The sequence below is a fragment of the Rhinoderma darwinii genome, chromosome 4 (genome assembly GCF_050947455.1).
Source record: "Rhinoderma darwinii isolate aRhiDar2 chromosome 4, aRhiDar2.hap1, whole genome shotgun sequence".
Classification (NCBI taxonomy): domain Eukaryota; kingdom Metazoa; phylum Chordata; class Amphibia; order Anura; family Rhinodermatidae; genus Rhinoderma; species Rhinoderma darwinii.
Genome location: NC_134690.1, coordinates 329,868,989 through 329,885,320, shown reverse-complemented (window position 1 = coordinate 329,885,320; position 16,332 = coordinate 329,868,989). Strand labels below are relative to the sequence as shown.

The 16,332-nt window shown below is 38.5% G+C and overlaps 1 protein-coding gene across 2 annotated transcripts in view; it reads left to right on the top strand.

The window, feature by feature from the left end:
* The window catches only part of TTC27 (tetratricopeptide repeat domain 27), a 376,553-nt gene that overhangs the window by 342,602 nt on the left and 17,619 nt on the right, over positions 1-16,332 (top strand). For both annotated transcript variants that reach the window (XM_075864435.1, XM_075864437.1), the window contains exons 17-18: positions 8,118-8,283; positions 10,892-11,089. In XM_075864435.1, coding sequence (XP_075720550.1) covers positions 8,118-8,283; positions 10,892-11,089 — 364 coding nt within the window. The remainder of the gene's footprint in view (positions 1-8,117; positions 8,284-10,891; positions 11,090-16,332) is intronic.

The window sequence follows — 16,332 nt, the reverse complement described above, 5'->3', positions numbered from 1 at the left end:
ATGTTCTAAGATACAACGCTAAAGGCATGCAGACTTGGGAATGGAAATAGACTATAATATAGGCTGTTGAACTGTGCACAATACATTATATTTACAAAGTTATGTAGATTCATTGTACTGTATATGTCAAATGGTGTTCCGAAGTGGACATTCACTTTAAGTGTATGTTTTGTGAAATTTCATAAGCTTCTCACGATTCACACATGATGAAATTATTTAGCATATGTTTATAATGGGGTGGGTGCCTTCTATCTGTCTGTTTTCCTTTTTCTAAGTGTTGGAATTTTTAAACTCATTCTTATAAAACCACATTTGTCTTGGCTCACGTTCCAATCATGTTCGGCCATAAAAAGATTAAATAATAAGAGTAAATTATTGTTTGCTGCTACAGTATCTCACTTTGAAGTTACTTGAAAGAGGAAAACGATGCAGTCTTCAGAGACTGTTGTAGCCGTGTTTTAGATCATGAGCTTTAACATTTAAAATACAGGGGTCCCCAAATTATTTAGGTCATGAGCTACAGTCAGAATCTCTTCGTAAAACACATAAATCTCACTTAGATCAACATTTAACATGTCCTATTTATACAGTAGTGCAGGCTATAGTAGTGCCATTTACACATTGTTAAAGGGGTTCTCCGTTGATGACCTATCTTTACTATTACTATCCTTAAGATAAGCCATCAATGTTTTCATCGGTAGAAGTCTGAGGACCCCACTGATCAGCACAATGAAGGGTACTCTTCAATGTACTCTTTAATGTTTACATAGGCACAGATGCTCATCCATATCAGGGGCTGTAAGAGACGAAGCTGCAGTACCAAACACAGCCACATGTACGGCGCTCTACCTGTTTAAACAATGAAAGGGGCCCTACTAGACTCTCACCGATCAAACATTGAATTGGCCATCAATGTTATAGTACATTTAAACTTTACTCAACTAGGTGCTATAATGTCATGACTACTAAGATTTTCCTTTACAATGCTAACAAATAGTCAAACATAGACCACAATTTCATAGACTTAGATGCAGACATGAGAGTACACAAGGTCATCCTTTGTGGCTAGAAGAAAAACACTTTAATTTCCAAAACAAACTTGAATGTGCTCCCTGAGAAATTGATTTGCTGAAATTGTAGATACAAATAAAGCGGTTGTCTCACCATAATGACACCCTCTTTCAAATGAAGCCGGTCCATTAATCAGCTGATCACAGCGGGTCAGGCAGTTCTGAACCCCCGGCCACTGCAGGTGAAATGTACCATTATTGTAAAAAGATTCAAGAGAATGGGATTAAGCTGCAATACCAAGCGCAACCACACTCATGTGTACTCGTATGTACCTACATGTACACCCTGATTTGAATATTACTTACGGTTACTTATGTTATCAATCATGGGCTCTGCACTTGTTTCCACACTCTCAGTTGCTTTACTAGGTCACACACCTCTGATCCCCTGTTTTTCTTTTAGTCAAAAGGACTCCCCCTTTGTTGTTACAATGAGAACCCCAGTGAAATCATCTTATCAGGCAAAGAGGGCTGTAACATCTATCTAAGATAATATTTTGTCATGGTAACATATGCTATTAAGTTATAAAATTAAAATAAAATATAAAAAGCTAAACAATAAAAACAAAATGGCATAAAAAAAGAGAAATTAAAAAGAAAAATATTTTTTTTTGTTAACAAAATTTATTTGCCACATTTTACTATGACATTTTTAGTCATATGTTGCCATAAAACGCAAACCCTGTGTGTAGCCTGTAGACCCTGCGGTCATGAGTTACTCCTTTCCATCTGTCCCCTCTGCTTGCTCACCCACAGACAGTAGGAGAGGGAACCCATTGGAGGGAGTAACACGTGACTGCAGGATCAAACTGAACACATGGTTTGTTTATAGTCTGTCTCCATGGAGACATGTAGTTCTACTGTGCATTGGAGCTGTATACACAAAAAATGGAGAATATTTATAATTATTTTTAAAATGGTTGCAAAGTTGTGCATAGACTTCGACTGCCTAAAAATGTTATTGTTTAACCCTTTCTTTGATGGGTTTAAATGTACATATCACATTTTTTAGCTGTGATTTTTTTTTTTACATTTTATTTGTTAGTTTGTGAAAGTGTACAGTGTACTTCTTTTTAGATGACAGAAATGGATGATTATAGAATCTATATTTTGTAGCTGTAACCATCTAGTGCTCTCGGTGTGATCTAACGCTGTGACCCTGACATATGGCCTTCTAATATAGTTTTGCTTTGAAAAAGCGCAATACACAATTCATCAAGAAGACTGGCGGTCAGTAATAGCCATGGATACTAATCTATTAGTCCTAAACTACATTACGCCATCAAAAGTTTAATCATAGGTAATTAAAATGTTACATAATGTTATTTTATTTTTAATGACTCTACAAAGCCCACGATATTTTCTTTCTCTAATTAGCTCCAATTACCAAGTTTATTTAAATAGTGATGTCATACCAAACCTTGAAAAAGCGGTGTGTGGTAGTCAATAGTCCAACATTAACTGTTTTTGCTGTAATTTTCGTAATGTTAACATTTCTTGGTTACACTATTATACCTACAAATAATTTTCTTGAATTTTTGTTTGGTAATCGAAACGTCAGTGGCTTAAAAAGATAAATCACCACAAATACACAATTATTATTTACACTTTTGTACACTCACATAAATGGCACCTATCATCACACATGGCCAAATGTAAATATTCCTTCAGTGGCATGTAATGTTTTTGCAGCTACAAGCCTGTTGTTGCTTCAGTTTGTTCCTCATGTAATGTTGCAGGAAATTTAGCAACAAGATTTATTGCCCCATGCCTTGTTTTGCTATGGGGGCATTGTACAACTTCCATTAACCCTTTCAAGACCGAGCTCATTTTGACCTTCATGACCAGCCCCATTTTCTCAAATCTGACATGTGTCTCTTTATGTGGTAATAACTCCGGAATGCTTTTGCCTATCCAAGCGATTCTGAGATTGTTTTCTCGTGACATATTGTACTTTATGTTAGTGGAAAAATGTGGTCAATAAATTCATTGCTTATTTGTGAAAAACACCAAAATTTAGAGAAAATTTGCAAAAATTATGATTTTTCTCATTTTAAATGTATCTGCTTGTAAAACAGATCGTAATACCACACAAAATAGTTACTATTTTATATATTCCATATGTCTACTTTATATTTGCATAGTTCTTTGAACATTATTTTATTTTTCTAGGACGTTACAACGTTTAGAACTTTAGCAGCAATTTCTCACATTTTTAAGAAAATTTCAAAAGGCTATTTTTACAGGGACCAGTTCAGTTCTGAAGTGGCTTTGAGGGCCTTATGTACTAGATAGACCCCATATATCACCCCATATTAAAAACTGCACACCTCAAAGTATTCAAAATAGCATTCAGAAAGTTTCTTAACCCATTAGGCGCTTCACAGGAATTAAAGCAAAGTAGAGGTGAAATTTACACATTTTATTTTTTTTGCTGAAATTAATTTGTAATACATTTTTTTCTGTACCACAGAAGGTTTTACCCGAGAAATGCAACTCAATATTTATTGCCCAGATTCTGCAGTTTTTAGAAATATCCCACATGTGGCTCTAGTGTGATAATGGACTGAAATACCGGCCTCAGAAGCAAAGTAGCACCTAGTGGATTTTGGGGCCTCCTTTTTTTAGAATATATTTTAGGCACCATGTCGGGTTTGAAGAGGTCTTGTGGTGCCAAAACAGTGGAAATCCCCCAAAAGTGAGACGGTTTTGGAAACTACACACCTCAAGGAATTTATCTAGGGGTATAGTTAGCATCTTGACCCCACAGGTATTTTGCTATATTTATTGGAGTTTGTCTGTGAAAGTGAAAATCTACTTTTTTTATGAAAAAATATTTAAAAAAAATTATATTTGCAAGGAATAAAGATTAAAAAGCACCCCAGAACTTGTAAAGCTACTTCTCCCGATTACGCCAATACCCCATATGTGGTACTAAACTGCTGTTTGGACCCACGGCAGAGCTCAGAAGGGAAGGAGCGCCATTTGGATTTTGAAGCGCAGATTTTGCTGGATTGTTTTTCAGTTCCATGTCGCGTTTGCAACGCCCTGGAGTAAGCAAAACAGAGGAATCCCCCCAAAACTGACCCCATTTTGAAGACTACACCCCTCAAGGAATTGTTCTAGGGGTATAGTTAGCATTTTGATACCACAGTTTTTTTGCTGAATTTAGTGGAATTAGGCCGTGAAAATGAAAATCTACTTTTTTCTGAAAAAACATAGACATTTTTACTATGAATAAAGGAGAAAAATTACCCCAAAATTTGTAAAGCAATTTGTCCTGATTACAGCAATACGCCATATGTGGTAATAAACTGCTGTTTGGACCCACGGCAGGACTCAGGAGGGAAGGAACAATATTTGGCTTTTGGAGCTCAAATTTAGCTGGAATGGTTTTCGGGTGTCATGTCGCATATGCAAAGCCCCTGAGGTACCAAAACAGTGGAAACCTCCCAAAAGTCCCTTTAGGGGACTGGAACGAGCGATCATTAGGTCGCTGGTACAATACACTGCAATACTAATGTATTGCAGTATAATGTCATTTTACAGGCTCCTGTAACAGCGCGATCGCTGTTCCTGTCCATTAGTCCCGGCTGTCAGCTGTAATACACAGCGGACACCTGCAGAATATGGAGCGTGCACAGCGCATGAGCCCGCTCCATAAATAACCCCTCGCACCACGACATGCTATTAAGTCGTGGTGCGCCAAGGCGTTAATGTGCAGCGGATGGTGCAAAGTGAAAATTACAATTTTCCACTGATATGCCATTTTAATGCACAATATATTGTGCCCAGTTTGTGCCACTGAAGACAAATACCTCATACAATGTTGAGCGGGTTCTGCCGGATATAAAATGTCATATATGTGGACGTAAGCTGGTGTTTGTGCATGCTGTGGGGCTCAGAAGGGATGGAACACCATTTGGCTTTTGGAGCGCAGATTTTGCTTGGTAAGGGTATGTGCACACACACTAATTACGTCCGTAATTGACGGACGTATTTCGGCCGCAAGTCCCGGACCGAACAGAGTGCAAGGAGCCGGGCTCCTAGCATCATACTTATGTACGATGCTAGGAGTCCCTGCCTCGCTGCAGGACAACTGTCCCGTAGTGTAATCATGTTTACAGTACGGGACAGTTGTCCTGCAGCGAGGCAGGGACTTCTAGCATCGTACATAAGTATGATGCTAGGAGCCCGGCTCCTTGAACTGTGTTCGGTCCGGGACTTGCGGCCGAAATACGTCCGTCAATTACGGACGTAATTAGTGTGTGTGCACATACCCTAACTGTTCTGTTTGGGGTTTTGCTGGTATTTCAGTTTATGATGTGGGGGTATGTGTAATCTGTGCGGAGAACATCAGGGCATAATAAGAGGGTATAATCATGGGGTACATAAATAATAATTCTCAGATATGTGGCCGGTGTCGCACTGATAAATGGCGCCCGATCTTATCCGCTTTTGGAACACTCTGCACATTTTGCATCGCCATATTCTGAGAACCAGAACTTTTTAATTTTTTCTCCAAAGGAGCTGTGTGAGGGCTTATTTGTTGCGGGACAATCCGTACTTTTCATTAGTACCATTTTAGGGTACATGTGATTTTTTTTTAATCACTTTTTATTAGATTTTTTTGGAAGCAAAGTGACAAAGAAACATAAATTCTGACAATGTTTTTTGTATTTTTTTTTTTTTACAGTATTCACCGTGCGGTATAAATGACATTTTACTTTATTCTGCGGGTCGGTACGATTACGGCGATACCATATGTATATAGATTTTTTATGTTTTGTGGCGATTGCGCAATAAAATCACTTTGATAAAATTATTTATTTTTTGTGTCACCATATTCTGAGAGTCATAATTTTATATTTTTCCGTCAAAAAAGCGGTGTAAGGGCTTGTTTTTTGCGGGACGGGTTGTAGTTTTTATTGGTAGTATTTTCGGGTACATGCGACTTTTTGATCACTTTTTATTCTATATTTTGGGAGGGTTGATGACCAAAAAAAAGTGATTCTGACATTGTTTTTTAATTATTTTTTTTGCGGTGTTCACCGTGCGGGAAAAATAATATTATCGTTTTATAGTTTGGGTCGTTACGAACGCGGTGATACCAAATATGTGTACTTTTTTTAACATTTTCATTTTTTTCCTATAATAAAAGACTTATTATAGGAAAAAAAGCATTCTTTTTTTTTTGTAACTTTTATAACTTGTTTTTACACTTTTCTAAAACTTTTTTATTACTTTATTTTTTACTTTTTACTTGTTTTACTTGAAGACTGGCAGCACTGATCGCTGCTATAATACATTACACTACCTAGGTAGTGTAACGTATTATAAACTGTCAGTGTGACGCTGAGAGTCACACTGACAGGAAGCATATGAGAACCAGCATCCGGCTGGTTCTCATAGGCTGCTGTGCATGGCAGACCCGGGGGCTGTTATATGGCCCCCGGTTCTGCCTTATAACCGACTGCAGCACCAGCAATCGGTCCCCGGGAAAGTTTGTTGTAGCAACAAACTTTCCAGTTTGTTATAGCAACAAACTTTCCAGTTCGTTGCTACAACACACTTTCCCTGCGATCACATGACCGGGACCTGATCTAATCAGGTCCCGATCATATCTCCGGGACCAGAGGCAGGTGATAACAGCGCGATCCGGGTGTCAGCGCTACTCTGAGACACCCGGATCGCGCTTTTAACACCCACCGTGAATTCACGTCGGCACTGCACAGAGCCCAGCAAGTGCCGACGTGAATATACAGTGGGCGGTCGGGAAGCGGTTAACTGACAAGTGCAATGAAATTGATTAGTTATAGTGGCTACTAAAGTGAGCAATGATGATGAAAACCTTGTTTGGCCTTTTTCCACTCCCTGGATCAATCACTGTGCCACAACAGCCAGTGACAATTGACACAAGCGCTGAGCTGTAAGAAGAGGACTTAAGATTGAGCCTTGCTGTTGTTGGCTTAAAAGAAAATTTTGAGGGTATTATATGGCCTAGCAAACATGAAACAAATTAAAAGTGCTTCTCCCTATAGCGGGTTAGATGATAGTGGGGTAAAGAAAAACTAAAATAATAATACTCGCCTAGCCTTTATTGCAGAATGGAGTGTGTGGGCAGAAGCTTGTGAGCGGGCAGAAGCTGGTGAGTGACGTCACCAGCTATGCCCAGTTGCTCTACTCACTTAGACCGTGCTGAGGTTTATGAGAAGTCTTATACTCTTTTCCCCTACAAGACCACTGGAGGGAAGCAATACTTGAAAAGTCATGGCGACATCCGTTGGGATCACACTAGTGGTGATCCTGATACAGAAAAGATTGCTATTTAGTCCTGACATCACATCTAAAGTGACTGTCTGACCAGAAACAAAAAATCTGGAAAATGATGTGCAAAAATTAGCAGCAGTTTGACACCGTACTAAGCATTGTTTCTTTTACCACTGGTATCTCGGATTGGATTTTCACCAATGTTCTATGGAACATATTTAATAAATATTCTGTATGGTCTTGGTATTCTTACAAATTCTTCAGTATAGCTAAATTCATGATTTTGTGTGCATCGGGCATATTGGATTGTATGTTACAATAATGCAGAATATGTTCAAACTATATAGATGGAAAGAAAATAGTTCTGTTTCGATTTATCTCTAAAAGTAATTATTTTCAATCAAGACTAAAAGGTGCATTGTTCAGAGAATTGTTGTTACTTTCCTTCTCATGGTGATGTAGAGGATCATATATGTACTGATCAGGTCGAAAGACTGGTAAATGGTAGGAAAAAATGAAACATTTTCAATACATTCAGCTATAAATATACTTGAATTATTCATAAATTAGTCATAAAATGTCCTTTATTTATTAATGTCCTTTCATTTAAATAAACTGCATAGTAAAGGTTTATTATAGTGGTTTATAGAGTATCCTGTTATCGTGAACACCAGTTATCACCCATATTTGTCGTTGATTTCACAAGGATCTTTGCGTTTGTGTTACAAAAAAGACTTGTTCCAATAATTAAGAAAATGTCTTCTCTTGTTTTTTAAGGCACAAGGCATTCAGGACACTTCAAGAAGCCATCAAGTGCAACTATGAGCACTGGCAGATATGGGAGAACTATCTATTAACCAGCACAGATGTTGGGGAGTTTGGTGACGCAATTAAAGCTTACCATAGACTAATGGACCTTCGAGACAAATATAAAGATGTGCAGGTGGGTAAATTACCAGGTGTCACATCATCATGTGGCACTAGAAGTTTCTGGATCAACTTTACATACTTTATTAGGAAAATTCATAAATAGCAATTACCTAATGTATCTGAATGTCTTCTTTAAAAATGGTAATAATCGAATAAATATCCACATGGAAATGTAATAGGTATAAACTTTTGTTTGCCCCTCCTCAGTACACAGGCACAGTTTTCTCTTACAGCAGTCTTTATTCTCTCAGAACAATGAAGACACAGTCGTAGTGTATCGACTGGCGTTGTGATACCATGTGTCTTCGTTGCATTGATGTTTCGTGCGGGAAACTTGAATTACACAACATTAACCATTTTATTACTGGATCATCGTAACTTGTAATCAGTGGTATGGTAATGATCATATGCGATACTGTATGCGAGAGCACGTGAAACATTTTTACGAACATTCAACAAATTACTACCGTCAATTTATTTTCTAACCCTTACAACTAAAGGATATGTCCACCTTTGCAAAACAATTTTTTTATTTATTGTTCCAATGCGTCTAAGATAAAAAAAAAATTAAAATCAACTTTGCAAATAGTCTGTTGTTTTATGCTACTATGCAGGCCTATGTGTCTCCATGGTTACATACTATAATCAAATCCTGTGTGTAGTCTGATGATGTAGTCATATGTTACTCCCTTCGATATGCCCCCTCTACATGCTAACCAACAGACAGAGGAAGAGGAGGCAGATTGAAGAGAGAAACATGACTGCAGGATCAGACTACACAAGGGTTTGTTTGTAGTCTGTAATCATGGAGACACATAGGCCTGCATAGGAGCTGTATATGCAAAACATTAGGATGTTAATTAATCAAGACTAATGTGCAGTGCAGAGTTGCCTTATTTTTTTATTTTGATGCACTACATTCCTTCAACATATTTAGCCTGCCACATCATATCTTTTATCTTATTTAACAACATGTCAATTTCTTTTTAATAAGCAGAATAAACTTTAAACTCACTTTAAGATATCTGTTGGAATAAGACTTTTTAAGTAGCAAAAGTCTTGGTTGAATGCTGGCTCATTAACACACAGAAATATTCAGCTATGTATTGATTGATGCAGGCCAATTTTTATTTAAATGTCCCATGAATTATTGATTAGTATTTCATATAGTTTATTACGCATGCTAAAAGTAGAGCTATTTTATTAGTGTAATTACTCATTGAGTCTATAATTATTACACTGCTGTCATTGTAAAGATTTTCTACATCTACTGCTCCAACTTGATATATGGTCCCTGAAACTCAGTCCTGAATGATCTTGGGGACTACAGCCGCAGGCGCATTGTTTTGTTTACTTATGCGATCAGTTATCAAAGTCTTCTCTGGATAGATTGAATATATCCATAGAGAGGCCTGTATGGAACTGAAGCTGAACAAGCTATTTTCCCGAACTCCATCATAAACATACTGTACCTGCTTGGCTTGTGCATTATTAAATCGAATATGTCAATTCTTCTCTCCCTCCCCCCCCCCCCCCCATATATATTTGATGGTTGTCTGATCTTTCAGTGGGTTTGCCCAACTTTTAACTAATGTGTATGGCTTCATGATGGAGAGGAGAATGGCCCAGTCTATCCTGCATGCAGATCATTTACATAAACAGCGCCCCCCCCTTGGGCACAAACCAGAGACATGCATTTGAGGACTACATTTTAATACAAGGTTTTGTAAACTGTGTCATATGTTAAACATGTTAATACAAGAAACCACATTGATTTAAAGTGTTTGTCCGGTTTAAGCAAATTAATATAATTTTTTGTGTGTAATTGAAAGTTATACAATTTTACAATATACGTTTTGTATTATTTCCTCACGGTTTTTAAGATTTCTTCTTATTTAGTAGGAACATTCATTGTTTACTTCCAGTGGATTAAACTCTGTCCATGGTCATGTGATGGACACACAGGTGCTGGGATCATTAGAAGACACAGCTCTGATACATATACTGTAATTGTAACGAGCCCTGCACCTGACCATGACCATGGACAGAATTTTATCCACTGGAAGTGAGCAATGAATGTTCCTACCAACAGGCAGAGATGGTTAAAACCGTGAGGAATTAATACCGAAAATATATTAGAAAATTGTATAACTTTTATATACAAAAAATAACTGAAGTTACTGAAACTGGACAACCACTTTTAAGACTTGTTGTAAAGAAAAATAAGACCTCTCTTGTGAAATTAAGCAACCATAAGGCCCCATTCACACGACCGTGTCCGTAATCACAGCCGCGGACAGCCACTCGCATTTGCGGGGCGTGTTCCCATATAAAGTATGGGAGCACGGTCCGTAAAAACCAAAAAGTAGGACATGTCCTATCTTTTGTGGTGCCTTTCTACTGCACGGACACCTTCCTGTAAATATACGGGAAGGTGTCCGTCGGCCATAGAAATGAATGGGTCCATAATTACGGAAAAAATCTACGGTCGTGTGCATGGTGCCTAACCAGGTAGAAAAAAAACTGGTTCTACGATTTGTAATTCATCCTTAGGACACATAGAGAAAACATTATTAATATAACCCAGACTGAAACTACGATCCTATTTTTATTTTCTGTAGGTCCTGAAAATTTGTGTTAGAGCAGTGGTAGAAAGAATTGAGGATCGTAAAGGAGAGTCCACAAGTAACCTGAAGACTAAGTTACAAGAACTGTTTGGAAGAATAACAGCTCGGGATTCTAGTGATGGTGAAATTTGGAAAGCATATGCAAAGCTTTATGGGAATGGGGAAAGTGAAAAAGCTGAAGAGAATGAAAAGGTAATGTCCAGTGTTATGTGTTATGCGCATGTTTTCGTTAACTGCTGCTTCATTCAGGTGGTTGCTAGGGAACCCCATGACATAATTAATGACATCACAGGGATTCCCTTGGCAAAGGGGGCTCGACGCATGCAAAGAAGAAGCATTCTGTGTCTTCTCTGCATGTCTAAACATGATAACGGTGATCTAATGGCCTGTTACTATTAAATAATGTTATCAGTGGTCTGTATATGGAAACAGCAGGGGACACACTTATCACATGTTCCTTGCTAACCTGTGCCCCTATAGTAAAAATTAACTAAATATAGTAAAATGGCAAATAAGATCTAAAAAAAAAAATAGTTAGAAAATAAATTAAAAAAAAAAAAGTCCTCTCCCCCCCCCCCCTAAAAGTGAACCCACACCAAACATTCTGCATGACAGGAAGTCATTTAGCATGGGCATCAGGTTTTCAGGCATCCTGTCACGCAGAGTGTACATTACCCAAACATACAATAATTTTTAATAATTACAATGCTTGACTGTTTTACCTTGGCTCATTCACTAAAATTTTTTATTTTAAAATGATTATCATCCATGCACAGAGGCTGCGTCTAAAGTTAAAGGACTGAGAACTTTTTAAAGTAAAATGCAGTCCTTGTTCTTGGCACTTTATAGTCATACGTTATACAATGTGCAAAAAATATAGGGTAAAATGAGGATTAATTTTTTGGGGTGAATATTAATTTAACAAACTACCTTATAACAGTACATGAAGAAATGAGGAAACTGATGTATTTAATTCTGACCATTTTCCCTAAATAAGGCCTTGTTCACATCACGTTTTGGCCATAGGTTTAGCGTGCACGTTGGGAAAGCTCCCTACATGCACGCTAAACATGACCATAGTGTTCCATTAAACCTGACAAAGTCAAAAAGAGTTTCCTTTTGGCCTCTGTCGGGCTGTTATATGTCGGTAAACCTTTTTTTTTTGGCGGATGGAACAACGTAGTATACTATTCCTTTCCATCCCGAGGGATCCCGCAAGGTGTGTGTATATATATATATATATATATATATATATATAATTTTTATTTTTTATTTTTTTACATGGGAACCTATGTGTGACGGATGCCACTGTACTGCATCCGTCACAGGTATATGTTAAACATATACTTTTGGAAGCTTTCTCAGGGCAGGAATCCCTCGGAGAACATCAGGTAGCGCTCGGCCCAGGGATCACGGCCCTAGGGAAGCCCCTAACCTTACGGTCTGTGTATGGACAGTGATGTCAGGGGCTTTAAACTACGGAGTCCCCTGCCGGAGCATCGGTAGCGCTCTGGCTGAGTATTCCAGGACTGGGGAAGCCCCTAACATCGCTGTCCATATATTGACAGTGATGTCCGGGGTTGCTACAGCAGTGGAATCTCCAGCCAGGGCGTTGCCGACTCCATAGTTGGACTCCATAGTTGAAAACCCCTGACATCACTGTCCATATATGGACAGTGACGTCAGCGGCTTCTCCGGGCTCAGTGCATAAAGTAGCGCTGTGCCCGGGAATTTCGGGCAACATATCCCATCGTGGGATATGTCGGAGGTATACGTCGTGACACCTCCCGACGCATACCTTCGACGGAAGAGAAACGTGATGTTAACAGGCCCTGAAACCTACAAAATTAATTGATGTAAGCATTAATATTAAAAGGAAACAAAAGATTTAAGAAAAAGCACACTTTTTAGGCCTTGTTCACACAGCGTAGATTTGATGCAGATCTTGCTGTATTTCTAAAGCCAAAACCAGGTACGAAACCTAAGGAGATGAAATATATAAAGGAAGACCTTAAAGTGTCTCCACTCCTGGATCCAATGCAAAATCTGCATTAAATTTCTACTGTGAAAACTAAGCCTTAGAACGAAGCATTTCAAAGCGAGAAATTTTGCTTTGGGTATTAAGGCCAACACCCCCACTCATGAAAGGGTTAAATTGAACTTCCTTTTGCCAAAACCTGTCATGTCTACATAGTAAAATTCCTTTTCCAGGGCTCACCTTTGGCAAAGTATCCCATCTTGTATTGTCGAGACTGCAGAATTGTTAACCTAATTGGGGCTTAAGCTGGTGGTTAGTGCACATGTCTGGATGAGCTGCAAGATGACATTTATAGCGGTTTTCCACATTGATCTCCAAGATGCCGTCTTTTCTATTTTATTCTATGGTTTGGATGTTCTATTTTTTTAATGATCCATATTCTGTATGTAGAATTGTTCTGATTAGCTGTAATTGTTTAGTAACATGGATCATATCATGTAGTCTAGACTTTTTTTTTTCAGAAGCACACTTATAATTCTTTTTCTGTTGAGCCTATACATTTAAACATCTGTCGTACAGCTGTAGTACAATATTTCTTTTTAACTCTGGCCTTCATATATTTTTCATAGGTTGTGTGATGTATAAAATCTGAAAGCTATTAAAAGTTTAATCAGAATACTGATCTAGGCAATCCTATATTGTAAGCAAGACGTGTGCTTGTTGCAATGGATGTTTTTTCTAAATTCAACAAAGACTTAAAAAAAAAATTGTATGCGGTCTTGCCAAAACGTTTGTGCGAATGAGAGTTCTGTGTTGTTTTTTTCCCCCTTTGTGTATCCGTTCTCTAGGATTCTCTTATAATGCTGGAAAATAGCTTTCCATGTAAACCCCTCACTGTGAGCCTTCTCGGTTATTCAGCAAAGCTCAGAGGGGTCACGTGACACACTTTTCTGCAGTTCAATATAGCAAAACTAGAGTTGGCAAATGCATTATACTCTATCTAAAAAGATGTCGCTTTCTGCTCTGGCAGAGTAAATTCTGATTTTCAAACTTGATTCAATTTAAGTGTAACTTTTGTTAACAAAAACTGTCAGGGGAGACAATGTCTCTCCTGCTGGTCTCCTGCACTTTCCTTCTTCACTCTGCACTATAGAAAATTAAAAGTTGTATTTCCCTTATTCTCCCTATACTGTTATACCATGAATGCCATTGTGCTGGTAGGACGTTTATAAAGGATTCCCAAAGTTAGAAAATTACTTCTGCTTCTCTTTGTAGAGTGATGTCAACCCAATTTTATAGAAAATAATAGTTCTCTATGTACACTACCGGTCAAAAAGTTTTAGAACACCTCAATATTTCCAGTTATTTTTTTATATTTACACAGTTCTAGTACAGCAAATAACGTGGAATGGTTCAAACGTTCAAAAGTAAGTTTAAAAACATAAAAATAATATGGATTTTTAACCTCAAACAACAATATTCAGAATTTCTGATTTTAACCAAAGGGCTTTTTTCAGGGTAGACATCAAGGACAGCTGCTCTGCAGCACAGAAAGCAGATTGGATGCAAGCTATTCCTACAGGGGTGTCAACTTGTGGAGATTACTTTCAAACCCTCTGATTCTATATAACCAGTGTTGGAACAGACTGCATTACAACACCCTATAGGGCAGGATTTGGACAGTTCTGCTCTTTAGGACAGAGCACATTGCTATCATAATGGCAAGAAAAGGGCAATTAGCAAAAGAAGAAAGACAGACAATTATAACCCTTAGAAGTGTAGGTCTGTCCTACAGGGAAATTGCCAAGAAAGCCAAGGTGACAGTCAGTACAGTTTCCTATACCATCAAAAGGCACTTGGAAACTGGTGGAATCTCTGACAGGAAGGAGTTCTGGCAGACCAAAGGCCACTACAAAATTAGCTGACAAGTTTTTGAGAATCAACAGATTGCGTGATTCGCACCTCACAGCACAAAATCTTCAATTTAATGCAGCAAAAAATAAACAAGTTTCCATTTTAACTGAATAGAAGACATCTATCTGCAGGTTTGACAGGTCGACTATCAGTAAGAAAGCCACTGCTAAGATTGCAAAATAAAAAAAAGACCTGCCTGGGCCAAGCAGCAACTCCGGTGGACTACTAAAGAGTGGAAGAATGTCTTATGGACTGATTAATCAAAATTTGACATATTTGGTACATCACGAAGGGTATTTGTACGTCGTTGATTACGTGAAACGATGCTTCCTCAGTGTGTGACCCCAACTGCCAAACATGGAGGAGGAAGCGTGCTGGATCCAGAGTTAGCAACTTGCACAGGGTTACTGGCACGCTGGACAAAATGGTCTACCACCACATTTTGATGCGCCATGCACTACCCTCTGGTGTAAGCCGCCTACTTGGTAAGGAGTTCATATTACAGCAAGACAATGATCCAAAACATACTTCTAGGTTATGTCAGAACTACATAAAAAGTCAAGAAGAAGTCAGTGGGCTTCAAAGAATGGAATGGCCTGCACAGTCTTCAGACTTTAACCCCATTGAGCTTGTTTGAGTTGAACTGGACAAAAGGGTGAAAGCAAAGCAACCTCCAAGTGCAGCACATCTGTGAGAACTTCTGCAACAATGTTGGGAAGAAATTTCTGAACAATTTGTGAATGCAATTGTAGAAAGAATGTCTTGATTGTGTAAAGTGGTTATATCAGCTAGAGGGGACTACTTTGAAGAGTCAAAAAATCTATGTTTAATTTGTTGAAGTTAATCCATTATTTTTATTCATCTTAACTTTATTTCTTCTATGCTTTAATTTTAACCCCTTAATGACCGCCGATAAGCCTTTTCACGGCGGTCATTAATGGGCTTTATTCTACAGCGCCGTGGAATATTCCACGGCGCTGCATTAGAATAAAGTAAACAGAGCAGGGAGCTGTCAAATCTCCCTGCTCTCAGCTGCCAGACGTAGCTGAGGGCTGGGGGCGTCCCTGCTCTGCCGTGTGAGATCGATATTAGTATCGATCTCACCCGTTTAACCCCTCAGATGCGGTGCTCAATAGCGTGCACCGCATCTGAGTGGTTTTGGAGAGAGGGAGGGAGCTCCTTCTCATCCCACCGACACCCGGCGATACGATCGCCGAGTGTCTGTGTCTTCTATGGCAGCCGGGGGCCTAATAAAGGCCCCCAGGTCTGCCTGTAATGAATGCCTGCTAGATCATGCCACAGGCATGACCTAGCAGATGTATGTCCGTTTTAAACGGACAGGCAGTAATACACTGCAATACAAAAGTATTGCAATGTATTATAATGAGGATCGCATAGTGAAGTCCCCTAGTGGGACTAGTATAAAAGTAAAATAAAGTTGAATAAAGTTAATTTAAAAAAAATGTGAAAAAAAAAGAATGAAAAACCCACTTTTTCCCCTTACAAACTGCTTTACTATTAAAAAAAACCACAATAAAGCAAA